At 44.9% G+C, this 21,342-nt stretch overlaps 1 protein-coding gene across 4 annotated transcripts in view; it reads right to left on the reverse strand.

Annotated features, from left to right (window-relative positions):
* Positions 1–7,254: 7,254 nt before the first annotated feature.
* Positions 7,255–21,342, reverse strand: part of LOC147734736 (aldo-keto reductase family 1 member B1-like) — a 286,968-nt gene continuing 272,880 nt past the window's right edge. For all 4 annotated transcript variants that reach the window (XM_086953622.1, XM_086953623.1, XM_086953624.1 and 1 more), the window contains one exon: positions 7,255–8,518. In XM_086953622.1, coding sequence (XP_086809748.1) covers positions 8,476–8,518 — 43 coding nt within the window. In that variant the 3' untranslated portion in view covers positions 7,255–8,475. The remainder of the gene's footprint in view (positions 8,519–21,342) is intronic.

The raw sequence follows: 21,342 nt of genomic DNA on the forward strand, positions 1-21,342 counted from the left end.
ACTAAACCCTCCTTTCCTGGTGATTTAAATGTTTATATGTTAGCACTTTTACATTTAGACACTTATTTTGCTCCTAAGGTGTGTATTGGCGTAACGAGGTATAAATTTTTCTCAAGGAAACAGTCTAAAGAAGAAAATATTGATCATTTTTTAGCTGACTTGAAGAAGTTGTCCTTGGATTGTAAATTTGGTGTTCTACAAGAAGAATTAATTAGAGACCAAATCGTTATGCACTCTTATAATACCTCCATACAGGATAGGTTATGGATAAATGGGGACTCTCCTCTTGATGATATTCTTGCCATTGCACGCAAGGCAGAAATGTCTGGCAGATGCGCTAATGTGATAAAGAATGATAATAGTGCAATGTCTAATGATGCAGTTTGCAAAATTAATGCTATGGACAAAAAAAAGTATAACTATAGTTCTAAGCAGTCTTTTAGTTCTAACAACAAATTTTCTTCCGCTAAACATCCTCAGTCCTCCTCAAATGTTAAACTTAAATGTTACAGATGCAACAGTTTAGACCATTTGGCTGACTTCAAAGGTTGTCCTGGGTTGAAAACCAAATGTGCTAGTTGTGGTTTGAAAGGTCATTTAACGAAAGCATGTAATAGGAAAAAGAGAAGTAAAGTTAATTTTGTGAATGACATTGATGAGGAAGAGAATTTTGAAAATGATGTTGAAGATAATCTAGTAATGAATGTTCATGATAAGTTAGTTCTAAGAATAAGAGACGAGGACATGGTTAACAAACCTATTTGTACAATGAGTATTGGTGGTGTGATTGTAAAAATTTATGCCGATTCGGGCTCACCTTATACCATTGTTAATGAAGATATGTGGAAATCTTCATTTATTCAACAGGTGGGGGAGAAATTATTGCCATCAGATATCCACCCTGAAGGTTATTTAGGAGACCCTATTTCCATCTTGGGTTTTCGTTGGTTTGTTTTCAGGTTCAAAGACAGAGAATGTAGAGGGAAGTTGTACATTTCAAAGAAAGGACCACCTGTTTTAGGGTGGTTCGACCAAAAACAACTCCACATTATCTTGGATCCTAATAGCAAAGAACAAGTCTTAGTAGTTGATGACTGTTCTATAGTTACAGATAGCATTTTAAAGAAATTTCCAAAGGTTTTTAGCAAAACTTTGGGGAATTTAGTTGGTTTTGAACATAAAATCATACTAAAGGATGATGCTTGTCCAAAAGTGCACAAGTGTAGAAATGTGCCTATCTTAGTGAGAGATGAAGTCAGTAAAGAACTGGACAAACTTGTGTCTACTGACATCATAGAACCTATTGAGGCAAGTGAATGGGTTTCGCCAATTGTCGTCGCAAGACGGAGCAACGGCAAAATCAGGTTATGTGTAGACCTAAGGTATTTAAACAACAACATTGTGGTTGATAAATTCCCACTTCCCAAAATCAATGAGATGGTCTCTAGTGTTGGTAATGCCCAGTGGTTCTCTACCATAGACCTGTCATCTGCATACCACCAGATTTCTCTGTGCCCTGATTCGATGAAGTTTACGTCTTTTGTGACGCCTTTTGGGTGCTTTCGTTATAAACGCATGCCGTTTGGCTTAGCCTCAGCGGCTGCTGTTTTTCAACGGCTTATGTACCAATTATTCAAGGGAGAAAAAGGTGTCAGATATTTTCAAGACGATATTCTGGTCTTTGGAGATGATGAGAATGAGCATTTATCGAGGCTACATAAAGTTTTGAATATCCTTGAAAGCAAGGGTCTTACTGTTGAACATTCCAAATGTAAATTTGCTCAGAAAAGTGTAACTTATTTAGGACATATCATTGATGCTGAAGGGGTTAAACCCAAACCCTCTTTGGTTTCAGCAATCTCCGAGGCTCCTATTCCTGCAAGTAAAGATGACATCAAGTCATTCTTAGGAATGGCTGAGTTTTGCTCCAAATATGTTCCTAATTTTGCGAGTGTCTCATACAATATTCGGCAACTTTTAAAAAAAGGTGTGAAGTTCGAATGGTCAAAGTCTTGTGATGAAGATTTCTTGAATATTAAGAATGCTATTGCCCAGACCACTGCCTTGCACAGTTTCGATCCATCTTTAGAGAATGTAATTACCACAGATGCAAGTAACAAGGGTTTGGGAGCGGTTTTGGTGCAGATTGATGAGAAAGGGAAGGAAAATATAATAGCCTATGCCTCTAGATCCCTTTCTCCTTGTGAAGAGAAGTACCCTATAATAGAAAGGGAGGCCTTAGCTTGTGCCTGGGCACTTGATCATTTCAAGTCTTTCGTATGGGGCAAAATGTGTTTGTTACGAAGTGACCACAAACCATTAGTAAAGATCTTGACTACCGAAGGAGTTATCAACGCTTCTGCTCGCCTAGCTAGGATTTCTATGAGGTTACAGAATTTCATATACAAAATTATTTATGTACCAGGTAAAAGCAACGTTCTGGCTGATTTTCTGTCAAGAATGCCCGTAATGCTGGAAGAAGTTGATAATAATGATTGGAATGAATTACAAATAGCATATGTTCATGATGAAGGACTTTCAGCCTTTAGCAAGGAAGAGTGGAACAAGGATTATCTCGCTGATGAATGCTTACAGAAAGTTATATCTTTCACCATTGAGGGTTGGCCAGATAAAAAAGATGTTCTTGATGATAATTTAAAGCCTTTTTGGGAGATTAGGTCCGAACTCTCGGTTTCTCATGACACCTTATTAAGGGGTGAAAGAATTGTTCCTCCTGGTGGGCTGCGGGAAGGAATCATTGAACTTTGCCATGAAGGTCACCCTGGAATTGTTAGATCTAAATCCTTAGTAAAGAATTTATTCTGGTGGCCGGGTTGTGATTCTCATATAGAAAAAGTTGTTAGAGACTGTACCATTTGTGCTTCTGCTGACAAAACTTTGCGTACCTGCCGTCCTCCTATGTTGGAGTGTTCTCCTCCAGAATCTACTTGGGAATCGGTTTCCGTAGACATTATGGGTCCTGTTCAGGATCAGGATGGTTCTCAGAGGTATTTAATTGTGATCATTGATTTGTTTTCAAAGTGGCCTGTGGTCAAAGTGGTAGAAAGAGCAGATACTGATTCAGTTTTAGGTTTTCTGGATGAAACTTTTGTCACTGAAGGTATTCCTTCTTGCATTCTCACCGATAATGGTGTTCAATTTTTATCAGTTAAGGCAAAAAGGTATTTTAGCAAACTTGGTATTAGACATAGGACTACGTCCCTTTACAATCCTGGTGGCAATGGTGTTGTGGAGCGTTTTAACAGGGTTTTGAAGAACACTATTCAACTTTCTATTAGTAACAATTTGGATTGGCAAACTCAAGTTGGAAAAGTTGTTTGGAACTACCGCATTACTGTGAATGATTCTACAGGTATTTCTCCTTTTGTTTTGATGAAGGGTAGGAACCCACGTTCTAAAACCATTCCCACTTGGTTATTTTCTGGTGAAATTGATCCCTACTCAAAAGATTTAGTTAAGGCACGGTTAGTTCAAGTCCACGATAAAAGTAAAAGATATCATGATTTGAGGCATGGATCAAAGGAGGTGACAATAAATGTTGGTGACTGGGTTAGAATTAAAAAACCCTTTAAGGTACAGAAGGGTGAGTCTACATTTTCTGAACCCTTCCAAGTTTTGGAAGTTTTGAAAAATTCTGTTAAACTTAGTAATGGGAAAGTTTGGAACTTAAGTAGAGTTGCCAGATGCAATCCTGGTTCTTCTTTTAAGGCTGATGTGCCCAATCGAGTTTGGAAACCTGAAGATTTGGAGGTTGATGACTCTAATGGTGATTTGGATTCTTCCCATGATTCTGGAGTTGTTGGTTGCCCAAGTTCGTGTGAAGTTTCAGATCATAGTTTGGTTGTCACTGGAAGCAATAACTCAGATTCTCCTAGCAATATTCCTGAGGAGTCAGTTGTTACTCCTAGGGAGGATTGTTTGGTTTCTGGTGAGGATTCTTCTCTCCGCCATTCCTCAAGGAAGAGGGTGGTTCCTTCGTGGCTTAAAGATTATATCACTAATAACAGTTAAAAGATTATATCACTAGTAACAGTTTAAGTCTTATCACAAATTTTGTTAGTGTTGCTGTAGCTGTTTTTATTCATTATATGTTTCCTTCTTTTCTTTTCTTTTTTTTCTTTTTATTATAGATAGGGGGATGTGTTGTGTTGCTTACTTTTGTACTGCTCCTTTAACCACACACATTCTTTCCTATGTCATTGCTGAATGTAGAACCTTGCATATGTCATCTTGATGTGCATCCTTTGTAAGAGTCAGTTATCCATTGATGCTGATCTATGCTGGATTAATTGTACTGTGCTCTTCGATTAAACAAGCTTCTACCTTAACCATCCTTGGATTCATCTTCATTTCAGCTAGCTCCATAAATGGAGGATAGCCATTGGGAGGCAGAGGCTGTCAATCGCGCTTTCTCTCGAAAACGCGATTCGGGGGCGTTTCTGGTGCTTTTTTTAAGCCCCGCCCCTTTGTCCCGGGCCGCGCTGCGATTGGCTGCCGGCCCGGGACACCCCGTGACGTCATTCCCGGGCCGCGCTGTGATTGGCTGCCGCCCGGGACACCCCCGTGACGTCAGCCAATCACAGCGCGGCCCGGGACCTGACTTGTTCAGTTTTGCGTTGTGTAGAAAATTAAATCATAATAGTTTAGTTGTCTCTTGGATATGCTGCACAAAATAAACGTTAGCGTAATCTCATTTCACAATATTGAGCAGCAGTTATGTCAATGCATTGGCATTAGTACAGCGAGTATTCTGGTCGAGAGGGGGGTCTAGTCGAGACCAGCGCCCTTGGAAACCCTTTGCCGCCAAATGACCACCGCGGCCCGGGGCCAGGAAACCCCCCCCGCAACTTGCTCCGAGGTCCAGGAGCTGCCGCGCCGAAGAACGAAGCCGCCGCGACCCCATTGGCTGAGGGAGCCGAGCCCCCTCACTAACGCCGCGACGGGATTGGCCCGTGCGGCGCAGCGTCATCAGCTGTGGTGTGCCGTGATTGGCTGAGCCTGCGGAGCGTCATCGGCGAGGCCGCGCTGCCATTGGTTGGCGGCCTCGCGCTCAGAGGGGCTCGACTAGAGGGCCGCGACAGGATAGGCTGCCTCCACTGAAGGTGCGGGAGGTGCTGAAGAATTGTCGTAATCACCGCCGGGACCGGGGACGAGATCTGACCCCGCCGAGGGACTTGGAAGCGTCCCGCACCCCCGGCCAGCCGTCCCCCCACCAGGTGAGCCTCACCGCCTCCCCCGCCGCTCGTTGGATTGTCGAGAGCGGGCGGGAGAGGAAAGGGGACCGGCCGGGGCGGGGACGCGTGCAATCTGCACGACGGGTGTGCTTTGGTGCGCCTGAATCCCAGGAAGACGCGAGGCGGCCCCGGGGACGAGAAAGAGTCCCTGGGCCTCGCGAGGGAGTGGAATCAGCGCTTGAAGCCCATAGTCAGTCAGTTTCACTGTTAGGGGGGAGTGATTAGTGTTTTGGTTTTGTTTAGTGATTAGTTATGTTTGGTAGAAATTAGAAGAGCGAGCTGCTTACAGTATTGGCTGTGCGCGGACTATTAGGTTGAGTTTATGCAACCGGCTAATATGTGTTTTTAGTTTGTTTGTTACACCTTTGCTTGAGTGAATGCGGCGCTTGTTCAGGATGCATGTTGGTGGGGGTGCCTCTGAAATAACCCGGACGTGGTTGGAAAAGGTGTGGTTGGTTGATCTTGTATGAGTTTATTTCTGATTCTGGTGCTCTGTGGCGTGACTTGTACAGTCAGTTGATTCGAGAGAGGAAGAACCAGGTCTTTTCTGCCTTCCTAAATGTCAGGTGAGCTTCAACGCACCCTTCATCCACTGGGAGTGAGCACCATCGTTTTGCTGCTTGCACAGAGAAAGATGTGCAACCAATGTTTTTTTTTTGTAAGTCTGAAAAACCAGTTGTGGTGTCATTCTACAGCGAGGTAATCTTTTCAGGTATGTGTGTTGATCTTTTGATGGAAGGTTGGTGCTGTTCTATTCATGGCTTTGTGTGGCATAAACAGGGTTTTGAAGGTGGCTCCCTTTGTAATGGGCAACCAGTGAAAGGCCTTCAAAGCAGCAAGATGTTCTCTTATAGGTTTATGTGCAGGAGCTGTTCTACGGGCTAACTTCTGGATTCTTTGTAAACACCTCAAGACACAGAATCTTTGGTTAGGCTGGTGACATAGTTGTCATGGATGTGCTCTACATTATGAAGTCAGGAGTATTGCTGACATGCCATATATTTTCAAAAGCTAATTTTGCTGGGGCAAAGTCAGACACTTATAGGAGTACTTCTGGGAAAGTTATGTTGGCTCTTAAAGGCCAGGGCTGCAGAGGGGGGGAATTGACCCTCTTGTCAGGCAGCCTGGACAATTCCTTTATAAATGATAATTTGGTCATGATATTTCTGGCAAACAGTATTGTTACTAATGACCACTGTCTATGAGGTCGCCCGAGTGGGCGAAGCAAAGGTATGCAGTCCCAGAGTGCGGCTGGAGAGTCATGGGGGCATTGCATCTACTTTGACTCTCATGGCGTCGGCTGACCAAGTTTTCCCCTGTCAGTTAAATACTAAACCCTCTCGCCCACCATAACAATGCAGGATGGGAGAGGAGTGGGGAGTGGCCAGAGCAGGTGGATTAATTTACAAATATATTCGAAATTCTCCCTTCTTTATTGATGTGAGCACAAACACGCATACACTCACCGCAATGCATATTGAAAAAGAAGAACTACTCAACATATGAGCTCTTACACCTGTTTTTTCGATTATCAGCCCTCATGTCTAACAAGTAGCGGGATCTTAGGTGAGAACGATGGCAGCACATTCCTGGGAGAGAATAAAAGTGACACGTGGAAATGCTTGAATTACTCTAAATCACTAGCAGTGCATTCCATGCTATCGTTTTAGCTCATCACTATCATTTCAGAAAGAACCAATCACTTGGGCCTTGGTTTTGCTCCTCGTCCCCCCCCCCCATTTCTGTGTGTGTGTTTGTGCTCTGTGAATGTGTGCAAATGCAATAGGTCTCGCATTTGTGAGAGATTAAGCTATTGGCATTGTAAATGACAATGCCATTTATTTATCTGTTTTCAAAACCATCACATAAATACAAAATTTGTCATTTACAATGCCAATAGCTCTAACTTTTACAAAAGGCGAAACCGTTGCATTGTAAATGCTTGTTTAACCTTTCTAATCAAGACAAAACATACACAAGACAATATCCACAAGTGTCTGCTACACACTGGAATTCACTTTAATCAGAACTTCAAAAACTCTATACATAAAAATACAAGCATCTTTGACCTAAGTCAGGCACCTTTACCAACAAGGCATATGTACAGTCAAGTACTAACAGTTCTTTAACCAGTTGGCTGCTAGTGTTTTTTTCCTCCTGTGCTGGAAAGTAAGATTTTTCATTGTTCATGACAAGGTCAGCTCGTCATAAGCACCGCTCCACTGAGCCGCATGACGAGCTGAGCTCGTCATGAGCAGGGAAGGGGTTAAAATAAAGAACTCTGCAGCAGGGAGCCAGTGAACCCTAGGATAACAAGCACACAGCGTGATATCGAAATTATTATGTTTTTTAAATACACGTAGTGTTCTGGAAAATACAGTAGCCTCACAAAATGAACACAAATGCCCTTACTACTACATCCATTTCCTATGAACCCCATTTGGAGCACAATCTAAAGTCTCAAAATATCCAATCTGGTTCACAATGAATGGGCAATATGTTGTTGTCAGGATGTGTGAACCGATTTTTTTATGCTTGTTCCCTTTCACGGATTCAATAATGCAGAGTTATGTTAGAATTAACAAATCTTCATCAAAATACATAAATGAGACAAAAACACCTTGCAAAGACCCAACTGCAGTCACAGACCACAATACCCCGATAGTCCTGAGACTACCACGAAACGGAGCACAAGGCAGTGCTATGCACAGGATACCGCACATCATGTAAACCATTGCTGCAATTCTATTTTGCAATCTTAGCAGTTGACATCTGTTGGAATCTGTGCGCATAAGCATAACATTAGAGTTAAATGTAGGTGACATACAGAAGTATCACTTACTTTCTCCGTCTTAGCCTCTTATGCTAAAAGGACACTATCAATTGATTATTTTCAATCATATGGTCTTTAGTTGTGAGGAGTGCTTGCTTGCATCTTCTTTGCACCTCCCCTCTAATGATTGTTCACTTTTTGAGAGATACATTTTAAAGGTTTGACTCATTCACATGATCCTTTCATCTCTTTGACTCAAATATCAATTCTCCTTCAAAGAGTTATGCGTCAGTAGTATTCATTTACAGCCCAATTGATGGAGCGCCTAGAAAAGAATGTTTGGTTTAACCAATCAACATTTTGTTTAACATATCACTGTTCCTGAAAGACACTACATTGTCTTGCAGTGGGAAACTTTGAATCCCGATGAAGCAGTTATTTTGAAATTTAAAACTCTGCGGCAAAAGGATAATCCTTCTGATATCTGCACCTGAAAGACATAAAAGCCAAAAAAATTGTTTGATGACAATTGCTAAACATGGTTTATAAGATCACTTCAACTTATCCCATAGGCATATTTTTGTGGGGTTCACGCACATTTGCAGCAGATGGCTGTTCAATGGTATCTCGACCTTGGGATCTCACCATTGTCAATTATTTGGGCAGAAGAACACACAATGAACTACCAGGCATTGTAGCAAAGAAGAAAGACTGAGCTTACAAAGCCATAGTGAGGTGGTGCAAAAGAGTTCGTGGGAAAGAGGCTCTTAACTGCCAGAGGGTGCAGGGAGTAACAGGTACATGCATCAATGTTGGCTTTTGCAATTCCTTAATTGCAATGTTTAAGGAATCGCAATTAAGGAATCGCAAAAGCCTATGCATGTAGAAGTCACTTACAAAATAGCGATTTCTAAACATTCCTTAATTGCAACTCGCAAATTGCGAGTCGCAATTAAGGAATACCTCCCCATTCATTTCCTTCTAGGAATGAATGGGAAGACATTCTCAATTTGTGATTCTCAATTAGAGAATCGCAAATTGAGAATGCAATTGCCAGGGTCTCAAAAGGACACCCTGTTGCACCCCATAAAGTGATCTGTGCACATATGTTGCACACACACATGCCCTGAGGGCATGTGTGTGTGCAACAAGAAACTTTGAAAAATTTGCATATTCAAAGTTTTTGCAAATTACCATGAAGGTCAACTTCATGGTAATTTGCTCCCCCTATTAGGGAAATCGCTGATTTTTTAACTTTTATGCATTGCATTTAAGGAATCGCAAAATGCGATTCCTTAACTGCAGTCGCAATTTGAGAACTCGCAATTAATTGCGAATTCTCAAATTGCGAGGGCCTTGACCCTTGATGCATCGCAAAAGCTAATTTTGCGATAGCAAACGGCCGATTTTTGCGAATCGCACCGTTTGCGATCGCAAAAGGCTTTGATGCATTTGCCTGTAAGTGCATTATAGCTGTGAACAGGAAGTGTGAGGCCAATGTAAAAAACTGGCAGAAAAGACAGGTAGAAGACGAGAGATAGGTTATTGTCATGAATGGAATGGAAACAGGGGCAAGAAAAGAAATCTGCAGAAGGATACAAGGTCCCTTAAAAATAAACAGCTCTGTCGTATAAGTGAAAATGTTTCTGCAGTCACTGGGGAGTTTAGACACTCAACCCATCCTACATGGACTCTGTCACTCATCCGCATACTCATGCCTCTGATGATCCACCGACTTATTCTATGTTTATATGTGTATGTATATATGTATGTATATTTTACAAATCCTGTCAGACAATCAAATATTAATCCATCATTGAAGGTCAACTGCCCTTAAGATACATTTTCACCATAAATAAGTCAGCACTACTGCCTTGGTTTACATTTATAAACAGGTCAAACCTACAACATCTGACGTAAATCTTTCCAAAGAGCTAATAAGGCCTATGGCCTTTAAAGTTGATATATCACCACTTCAGGAATACTGTATTGAGCGTACGCTTTTTTGACTAGATAGCCGTCTGGTATATAGCAATAACATTACAAAATGTGTCAGTCTATATTTGTCAAAACAGTACACAACCCCGCCAAAGGGGGCCTATCAAGAATTTTCAAGATGGCCCATTGGCTTTAACAGACACTCTTTTCACAAATAAATAATTCAGGTCTACTGCTTATGTTACAATGTTTTGTAATAAACAGATCAGAATCATTGCAGCACTGGCTTGACATAACATTTCCCAATGAACCAATAAATCCTATATCATTTAGTTTTTGCTTTTCAGTTTACCCAACAGTGTATTTTGCATAAGCTTTCCCACTAGGCAATCATAAGACATGCAATCATAAAATTGCAAATATGTACAAAATCACAGTTGACAAAATAGTATATGATACCTCCCAGGGGGAGTAACAAGGTTTATCACAGTACACATGTTCTATCACAGGGTTTCTTAGACGGAGTAATAACATCCTTACCTTGTTCTGTCCCTACTTTACTAAATCCCTATCAGGAGGCTATAACTCAGGGTAATAACAATCCACCCAAAAAGGGTTATTGACTTTAACATTTGTTTTTTACAATAAATACGTTAAGCCTATAGCTTTTGTCATGATGTTTATAATAAACATATAAAGTCTGTGCCATCTGATATTATACTTTCCAGTGAACCAATGAGGCCCATACACTAGTAGTGGCTTGTAAACATCATGTTTTGACTTGTAGTGGGCCAGAGTCCAAAGTACTACCAGCAGTTCTTAGGGAACTCAACTCCCGGTTCGCGCTGTGTCCTGCGGCGATTCTTGGCGCATTCCTGAGCCAAAATCGTCAGTAAACGGCCCCTACTGAAGGCTGAAGATGTGAGGCATCGGTGGGTGAAGTGCTCCTGCCCTCTGCAAGCCTCCGAGGTGCTCGCACGACTGTCCCAACTCCCGGAGGGTGATCCAGAGTGAACTGATATGGCGGCCTGAGTTCGGCAAAGAGCAGCAGCGGGCGGCTTCCAGAAGGCCTGATTGCTGCATCGGATCACTAGGGGCACTGGTGGTGAGCTCCGGATCGAGTACGGTGGGTCTTTTGACTCCGCGGCTTATGCGGGACGCCCTGCCCTTTCTTGCCTGACTCTGACATGGCGGCCGCGAGGCCTCTTCATGGCGAGTAAATGCCTGAGCCCCCAAGGAGAGCACATACGAGGGGAGATATGGTGTTTTGGCCGCTCTGTTAGCCATAACGCTGCTGCCAGAATAACGGTGGAGTCTAGGACGAGGAGTCCTCCTCTTCCATACCCTTCGGCACACACGACCCCCTGGGGAGTCTACCTGCAGACGTGCTGATGCGGAGCTTTCGCTTCTGGGCCTCGTGGAGCTGACCCGTGGAGCTAACACCCAGCCGAACAAAGTGACGCCAGTCTCACTCAAACACTAAACCACACAGACTTAGGGTCCAACATATGGGGATTTGAAGGAGTGGTGACGGAGGCAGCAATAGAAATGAACAACCTCACAGGCAGCTGGGAGGAAAAGTGAAACTGAAACCGCCTTAGACACGGGACAGCCTAAGGGGTGCCACAGTGTAGTGAAGAAGATGACATAACAACAGTGTTCACTCCAGTGGGCGGTGAAGGGAGCCTGCGTCACTACACTCTGTTGTCTCAACTCTTTGACCTCAACTCTAAAGCTACCTTTGTATGATGTCCGGTGAAGCTACCTCCCGAACCATAGGGGAGATTAGTTTTGAACTCCCTCCTTTGACTATTACCTACCTGGCCGGACTTCGGGCAAACGCTCCCGCATCTCTCCTGACCTTATCTTCCCCCTCCCTATTCCCCCAACCCCCTCCCCTCTCCGCTCCTACTCTTTCCAGCTTCTGTCCTCTGCGATCACCTGCCCCTGCCCCTTGTCCCCACCTTGTTTCTCAGTGAACCTCTTCCCTCGACACTTGAGACCGAACTATTTTGTCTGATGCCCAATGGAGCTACCTTGTTTAGCTATAGGGGAGAGGGGCCATGGATTCCCTCCTTAGACAGACTTCCTTTCGTCTCTACGGTTGTCTCTTCCTCACTTTCAGGCCATTTATGACCTTATTGAGGATGAGTCCCCTGACGTCTTTGCTATCACAGAAACCTGGCTCCAGGATGTGGACGCGGCTATTATCAACTTAGCCTGTCCCCCTGAGTACTCTATGTACACGTTAAATCGACCTACGAGAGGTGGTGGCATAGCCCTCATAGTTAGGTCATGTTTTAACTGTATGTGGAGTGGCCTGAACATCGCGGGCTGTGAAAGCGCCTCTTTTAAGATCTTAATCAGCCCTCAGTTTACGCTCTCGGGGATGGTTGTCTACCATCCTCCTGGTAGTGATGTAGTGTTCAGAAACTCATTTCCTGATGCGGTTAGCACGCTAGCCGTGGGATGTGCTAACTTTTCCATCTTGGGTGACCTGAACCTGCATTTTGATACTCTGACCAACCCGACGGTGAGCAGTATTCTAGCTGATTTGGAGGCTCTCCAGCTTTCCCAACAAGTATCTCAACCTACCCATGTAGGGGGCCACATTTTGGACCCCTTCTTTACCAACTTGGATGGGGCTAGGGTAACGTCTATCTCCCCTTTAGGGTGGAAGGATCATTTTCTGGTGACCATTCGGTACCCTTTACCTGAGACCCTTCTCACTCCATCGGTCCGTAGGGTTCCCAGGCGGCACTGGAATAAACTGAGGCTGGATGACTTGCATCGTCTCCTAGCGGAAGAGCCGCTGGGCCCTCTGAATAATGTGGAAACAGGCTATGACCAGTTTTGCACTTGGATTTCCAAGGCACTGGACTCCCTGATCCCCATTGTTTCAAGTAAAGTAAGCGCTAGAGAGTCGAGCCCCTGGTATGACAGTGTGCTACGTTCCCTCAAGGGTACTTGTAGACTGGCGGAAAGAGCATGGCGGAAGACTTATGGGGCTGATTTGAAATCCGCATATACTGCCTCCGTCAAAACTTACCATCGTGCTATCTGTAGAGCTCGCGCAGCATTTTATGCCGTGGAATTCCGTAACAGCTCGAACCCGTCCAAGACCATATTCAAGGCCGTTAAGGATCTCTTGACGAAAAGGACTTCCTCTGCTGCAGTGGGGTCTATTTCACACTGCGAGTCCTTGGCTTCTTTTTTCTTGAAGAAGGTCCAGGCTATTTACCGGGCCTTCCCCAGTACGGGGACCGTTTTGGAAGTCCTGGAGGGGGTTCAATGACACTCTATCTTGCACTCTTTTCCCCCACTACCCCTGGAGGGATTCGACAAACTGGCTTCGCAGATTAAATCTGGTTCGCCGTCGGATCCTGTAAGACCCGCTCTTTTTAGAGAACAGTCTTTTCTGGGGCGCTCTGCAGTGTGCTCGCTAGTTAATCTTTCACTGGACTCAGGTGTGGTTCCAGCCAAATGGAAGCAAGCGGTGGTTTCCCCAATCATCAAGAAGCCCACCTTGGACCCCTCGAAACCTGAAAGCTATCGCCCCATATCACTTCTACCCTGGCCGGCGAAGATTGTGGAGGCTCATGTCAACCTGGCCTTGTCAGAACATCTTGGCCGGACCAACGCCTTAGACCCCTCGCAGAACGGCTTTCGTGCTGGGCACAGCACGGAAACGGCCCTTCTTGCAATGGTAGAACACCTACGAGCAGTACTGGATGCTGGTCAGACGGCGGCGCTGATATTATTAGACCTCAGCGCCGCCTTTGACACGTTCTCCCATAGCATCCTGTTACACCGGCTAGAGGAGATCGGGGTTGGGGGACAGGCGTTACAGTGGTTCCGCTCCTTCCTTGACAATCGTTCTTTCTGTGTGGCTATCCCTCCCTTCAAGTCCAAAGTCCAGCCTCTGGCCATGGGGGTGCCGCAGGGATCCTCGCTGAGTCCCACGTTATTCAACCTGTTCGTGAGACCGCTGGCTGAGGTCGCTAGGCAGTGGGGCCTGACTTTGGTCTCATATGCCGATGACACTCAGCTGGCGGTTACTCTCAGCGGGGATGCGGAGCAAGACGCCCCCAGGTTTCAGAATGGACTGAAGGCGGTGGCCAACTGGCTGACGGCGAACTGTCTTCAGCTTAATGCCACCAAGACAGAGATCATGATTGTCGGGAAGAGAGTGGAGCTTTGGGGTGACAGATGGTGGCCTTCAGAACTGGGCCCTGCTCCGACTACGGTTTCGGAACTAAGAAACCTGGGAGTCTGGCTGGACGCTGGCCTCACCTTTGTCGGCCATACCAAGAAAACAGCAGCTTGCTGTTTTGGCGTTCTTCGAGGTCTAAGACCTGTGCTTAAGTTTTTTGATGCCCCAACTAGGCAGCTGGTAATTCAGGCTACAGTCATTTCTCGCCTGGATTACGCCAGCTCTCTTTTGGTGGGGGCTAATCAGGCAGAAATTACCCGCCTACAACGGGTACAGAATGCCGCAGCCAGAGCGATAGTCGGCTTGCCTAGATTCTGTCCTGTTTCCAACGTCCTTCGCTCCTTACATTGGCTTCCAGTGAGGAAGAGAATCCATTTTAAGGTCCTCTGTCTCACTTTTAAAATTCTGAAGGGCATAGGTCCCCAGATTTTGTCTAATCTTCTGTCTTTTTATGTTCCGTCACGCGCTCTGCGTTCCTCGGGCCAGGCTCTCGCCGTGGTCCCGCCTTTCAGGCTCTGTCGTGCCGGTGGTCGCTCCTTCTGTGTCAAAGCTGAAACCATTTGGAACTCCCTCCCGGTTGAAATTCGTCTGCTGGAGGATCTTATGCTTTTCCGAAAAGCTATCAAAACATTTTTGTTTTAGATTCTTTTTAACTGTCCTATGCTGGTTTGGGCCTCCAGTTGTGCTATGTTCTACCTTGTTGAGGCGCCAGGACGCTCCTTTGCTGGAGTAGCTGTGCACAAAATAAATACCAATAACATAACATAACATAACTTTCTCACCTCCCCTACCCCCCACTACTTTTCTCTCTCCTTTTTTCCCTCTCCTAATGTATTGCTGATTGTCTGATGTAATGTGTAATTGTAGATCTCTTTCTGTTTATATTGTTGAACCACATTGTTGCACTTCCCTTCGTCTCTCCTGTCGTCTCCTCCCGCATCCTCCCTCTAGTTATGTCTCTCCTTCTCTCCTCTCTCAATGTATTGAGACTGAACTATTTTGTCTGATGCCTGAAGGAGCTACCTGGTTTAGCTATAGGGGAGATGGGCCGTGGATTCCCTCCTTGGTCGTCACCTACCCAGTCGGTCTTTAGACAGACTTCTTTTCGTCTCTCCTTATTGTCTCTTCCCTTATTCTCACTTTCTCACCTCCCCTACCCCCACTACTTTTCTCTCTCCTTTTTTTCCTCTCCTAATGTATTGCTGATTGTTTGATGTAATGTGTAATTGTTGATCTTTTTCTGTTATATTGTTGAACCACATTGTTTCACTTCCTTTCGTCTCTCCTGTCCTCTCCTCCCGCATTCCTCCCTCTATTTTTGTCTCTCCTTCTCTCCTCTCTCAATGTATTGAGACTGAACTATTTTGTCTGATGCCCGATGGAGCAACCTGGTTTAGCTATAGGGGATATGGGCCGTGGATTCCCTCCTTGCTCGTCACCTACCTAGTGGGTCTTTAGACAGACTTCTTTTCGTCTCTCCTTATTGTCTCTTCCCTTATCCTCCCTTTCTCACCCCCCCTACTCCCTCCACTACTTCTCTCTCTCCTTTCTCTCCCCTCCTAATAGAATTGCCTATTTTTTGATGTATTGTGTAATTTGTTGAACTTGTTCTGTTACATTGTTGATTCTCATCTAAAGCGCTCTGATACCTTCGGGCCTAGCCAGTGCTATATAAAGCTCTTTAAATAAATAAATAAGGAGCAGGGTGCTGGTGAAGTTGCATCTGGGCACGATACTGTAAAGGAGGGCCAACTGAAAACCGACTGCCAGGGGAACTTGTACTCAATATGGTTTCCCTGTGCGCTTATAATATCTAAGAATGGACTTACATATCACAGGGACATATTCACTCATGCAGATGTGCCCACAAGTGGATATGGTGTACTCTGCTTTAGGGCTGTACTACCTGCTGTTGGGGTGACTTACCTATACCACATGCAGTGCTTCGCAGACTTGTCAAAGAGGGCTGTGCGCCATATCAACTCTTCTTTTTTCTATGCACCAAGATGCGCAGGCTGCAATGGCAGTTTGCATGAGCTTGGTGAGGGGTCACTTAGGGTGGCACAATTCGTGCTGCAGCCCTTGGGGCCTCTTCTTAGTCCCAAGGCCCTAGATACCAGGGTTACCAGATACTAGGGACTTACATGGAGACCCAAACGGTGCCAATTGTGGGACAAAGGCACAGTTTAGGGAAAGAACACTGGTACTTGGGACCTGGTTAGCAGGAACCCAGCACATCTGTAATAAAAATTGCATCAGATACCAGGCAAAAAAGTGGGGGCTAATGCAACAAAAACCCAGTTTCCTGTGACAGGTAAGTGCACAAGTGCTTTATTCAGAAAGCAGTAAAAGCTACAGGGGTGAGCAGAAATGAGTGAAGCTGCTCTGTTTCCAATGGCTTCCAGGGGTATTCCAATCGCCCTTTCAGCTAGTGCACAGATGAGCCATCTTGTAAACTCCGCACAAACAACTCCGGGTTGGTGGTGAGATGTCTTCATGTGTGGATCAATGTGTGTTTAAGAAATGGTGGTGATAGCCTGTGGAGGATTCCATGGTTGACCACGTAGCCATGGGTAGATGGCTAGGCCCAGTGGAGAACGAGAAAGAAACACTGAAGCGTACTGAGTGCCCAGGGAAAAGCAGCAGTTAAAATGCTAAAACAGATGGGGGCGGCACGAAGAGACAACTTCCAATGTATTAAGCCCATGGCCCTTCACTTTAATGGATGTGAACCACCTGCCCATTCCTTTGAGCTGGGGAGTAAGCTGGTGCTAAAACTAAGCCCATGAACAACCTGAAATCCCTGAAGAATAAAGTATAAAACAGTGTTTTTAGTGGAGTATCTCACACGTCCACGCATAGAGAGAGTGACAACCTGACCACTTGGTGGATATGGAGAAACCACTCAAACAGCAAAAACCTGCCTCTAAGGAGACCCTCATAATGAAAACCAATTACGAAGATTTTTTAGAGGATTGTTTCTATTCCAGGCCATGAACCCAGGACTTGTGCAATGGGATGTAGCAGTACTGGCCAATAAGATACTGTTAAAAGTGAGATCGGGGAGTGCGAAAAGTAGCACTGACATCCATAGACCAACTTCATATGAAGATTGATTGCCACAAATCTAACATTACGCCAGGTCAGTCAAACTAAAGTCCATGTTCCCCTAAGAGTTAAAGAACAGAGATCAGGCTACAGAAAGTAGCAGGTAAAGGGATAGTTTGGATATTTTCGCGACACAGCAGAGTGCAGTGATTAACCCACCCTATCAAATGTGCAATAAAACCAAAAGCATACCTTTAGGACTGACTCAAAAGGTTGGAGAATGCTCAGAGAGCTCCAAATCTAAGACTGATTTGATGGCCTGTACTGAGGATTTAAACTGTCCTTTGCATACCTTTGTGACTTAAACTGTCCTTTGCAGACTTATTTTACTGTTAGAAATTAATCTGACTGCAGAAAGTTACCAATTAAATTGAACACTATACCACCTACCTTTCAGGGACCCAAAGAAACAGGGCAAAAATATGTACAGCAACATATTTGATGAGAAAGTGAGAGATTATATTCAGAAACAGGCATCAAGAAAATCGATAAGAATGCTTGGTGGTTTGGAGGGGAAGACCTAACTATCTGTGCATCTGAAACATATTTGAACACTCTCCAAAGTCTTTTCGAATTACCACACTGTCTCAAAATGACTCTAGATACTCACTATGCTGTGTAAAAAGCTTTGTTTTTGGCTTATTTCTGATTTCGCCTTTGATTGAGCTCTCTAGTTAAGAGTATTGTATGCACTACCATAATCCTAGGATTATCATTTGGTGATTTGTGAGTATGCATGGTCTGGAAGTTGTATAAAAGGTGTAAGTTGACCATGTAGGTGTATTCCTTTTTAGGTCCTCTTGAAACCTCTTGTATATACGTGTGGGATTAAAGCCACCTCCTTGCTATTCCTTTGTTTATTTCAGCTTCCATTAAAAATCCTTGCTTGATAGTGTTCGGTCCTGCCTCTTTGTCCCTCCTTTTGCTCTTTTGTTTACTCCCATAGAGCAGGGACTTAGTACTGTACTTTTAGGCTCTGGTTCTTTATCTCTTGGTTTGAGGGACTACTTTATTATGTATTTCTTGCTTGTGTTACATGGGGGGTGTTTCATAGCTGTTTGCATTTTATTATTGCAGAATTCCTCCCTCTCACTGCCTCCTCAGCTGGAAAAGACCGGCTGTTGTTCTTGACCGTGCTCAGCAGGAAAAAGAAAATAACAAAGGTTTGTTCGCTCTAGTTACATTTTGGTTTCATTTTGCCAAGTCTTCTGTTCTTACTTTGCCTGCAGCCCTTCCTCTGTAACAAAACACACGACTGGCTAACGGCAGAGGAAGGTGTGCTGGCAAAGTGAGAAAAGAAGACAGTTTAACAGTGCACCTCCCCCTTTGCACAATACATGGCCTGTGTACAATTTTTATTTTATCATCTCTAGGCACTATACAGTGATACAGTGCACAGGCCAGTACTTTTGGAGGGCGCCATGTTGTCTTCAGACGTCTGGCTGTAGGCAGCTGTGTACCACAAGCTGGCCCAAGTGTGGTGCCTCAGCAGATGTTTTTGTTTTATAGAGCCGGCTTAGCTTGATCGGCGAGACAAAGGAAGGGGCAGCAATGGCTCGCTTTACACACACTTTAAAACATCCTAGGAATTTGTGCTGCTAAATGGGAATTTTCCACAATTGTTTATGTTCCTTTTACATGGACTTTAATTTATTGGCACACTGGCTGGAAGTTGTGAAATTCAGTAGCGGCTCTACTGGACCCGGGTGGTGAGGTGGGCTGGGTTTGGGGGGGTGGGGACGGAGGGACGAAAAAAGAAAGAAAAAAAATTACCTCGCTACGGCCAACCGTTGCCTCTTCTCCGTCCTCTTTCCTGTCTCTTGTATCAGCAACAGGAAGTTCCCAGGCTCCCCTAAGCCAATCACAACACTGCAATGCAGCATCATGATTGGTCTGAGCACAGTAGATCAGCGCTCAGATGGGGAATGGGAGGCTGGGCATGTTCCTCAGCAGGCTCTGCATTACCTCCTGGTGAGAAAGATGCAAAGTGTGCAGGACTGTTTGGCTGGCCCAAGTGCACCAGGCAAGCAGTCTTGTGCAGTTAGGGAGTGTAAACCACTTCTCCCCCTGCTCTATCTGGCCATCCCACCCCACCCCGAGAGCCACTGACTACAATAGGAAAACTAAAATGATAATAATGATACATTAGTATCATTCTAGTTTTCCTCTTGAGCAGTGGGGCGACACTCCTCCGCCTTAGCAGATGAGCCAAAACTGGTGAAATAAAACGAATATGTAGGATTATTTTTCCAATCTATGGGGCCGATTCACAGAACTAACTTAAGACAAAATCCTAAACTTACTACTTTTGGTATTCACAGAAGTTATGATTTTGTCTTAAGTTTGTCTTAAGACAGACTTAAGACAAAATCCTAACTTAAGTCTGTCTTAAGACACGCTTAAGACAAAATCCTAACTTCTGTGAATACCAAAAGTAGTAAGTTTAGGATTTTGTCTTAAGTTAGTTCTGTGAACCGGGCCCCAAATTTTTGACTGCTCTATGGCAGTAAAGTGTCAAGAGGCGAGTGGTGTTTTCTTGTTTTACTTTGAAAGTAAGTGTGTTTTACCCAGTTTCAGCACAGTGTAGATGCACCAGCACCAGGTAGATTCATGCTGAGCTTAGAAGCCTGTTCAGTGCCTCAACCAGAAGCAGTGGGGTACCAAGCAGTAGCGTGTAAAAGGCTTGTCATGGTTGAAATATGCCCTTTATATATTAAATGTAGGTAGTCTGTGCGCACTGAGTGGGTCTTTCAGATCAGAAGTCCCTGTTTTTTTCTTATGTTTATGTCAGAGGTATGTGCCCTCTCCAAACACAAAAGTGAACTTTTATTTTATTTGGTTAGGGAGTCATGGGGCAGGAAAGCAGGCTCCAGTTGTGACTCGTGATTGGTCCTTTTTGATTAAGTGAGCTAAAATGAAGTTGACTTATCTGCTTGGAGCCGCATTTAAAAGAGGCTGATTGCCTAGTGCTTGTTACTATTGTTGGTTCATATGTATTCTAAGTTGGAACTATTGCTTTGTGACATATGCGGCTATGCTTGGACTGCATTAAAAGTTGTATGCATAATGGTAACCTCTGGTCTTGTAATGAAATAGATGCCCCCCCCTCCCATCAGGTACCTGTGTAACGTTGGGACCGGCTTTGCCATGTAAGCAAGCTTCAACCCGCTAGATGTGTATGAAGGTACATGAATAGCAGCCTCTCCGAGCAGCTCACCCCTCTCCAAACACCCGTTCCCAGAGAAGGAGGAGCTGTGGCTGTGTCAAATAAGAGAAACCTGCGCACAGAGATGTTAGTGGATAAAATGTGAGTCATGGCTAAGAAACAATTCTCAGTCCTTCTCGCTGCACCTCTTTGCAGAGATGCCTTCCCCATACCCCTAAATGTAGCAGGCCAGTGGTTCTGCAATCCACAAACCTGGATATACTTGCATAACATCCTCTAGCCAGGCATGGCCAGAGGCTTTAAATAAAGGGGAGTGGACCGTTCGCGGTCTCACTTCGACACATGCACAGCGTGTGAGTGTGTATTTTTTAATGGACATGGGAGCAGGGCCTACACGAGGAAATTAATAGGGTGCCTTGCACTCCCACCACCACACTGGCGACAATGGTGGGTTGAGCCCCTGTGCACCTTCCACCACGAGTAGCTGGGCAGGCAGTATCCAGCACCGGCAACCACGCAGATCGGAAGAAGCTACCTCCCACGTCGTCGCACAAAGCACTGCAGCAACCAGCAAAAGCAGAGGCTGTCACAAGGCTGAAGACATGGCGCCCGCTACCAGCATCCTCTCCCTCCCAGCTAAAAGGCGGTAGAGTGAGGCAGACATGCAGAATCAGGGCTAGCACGCAGAAGAGCTAGGGCACGTAGCAGAAGCGTTCCGCTGTGAGTAGCGAGCCAGCTAAGGCCGCGCCCACTGCGCACGGACATGCGCACGATCGAGAGACTCTCTGTAAGCAGAAGAGCCTGCACTAAACCCAGCAGGCCCCATGCGCCTCTACATGCCAGATCTGTGGTCATTCCTGCTCCATACCTCTTGAACAAGCAGTGGCAC

Source organism: Lissotriton vulgaris, chromosome 1_2 (assembly GCF_964263255.1).
Source record: "Lissotriton vulgaris chromosome 1_2, aLisVul1.2, whole genome shotgun sequence".
Classification (NCBI taxonomy): Eukaryota; Metazoa; Chordata; class Amphibia; order Caudata; family Salamandridae; genus Lissotriton; species Lissotriton vulgaris.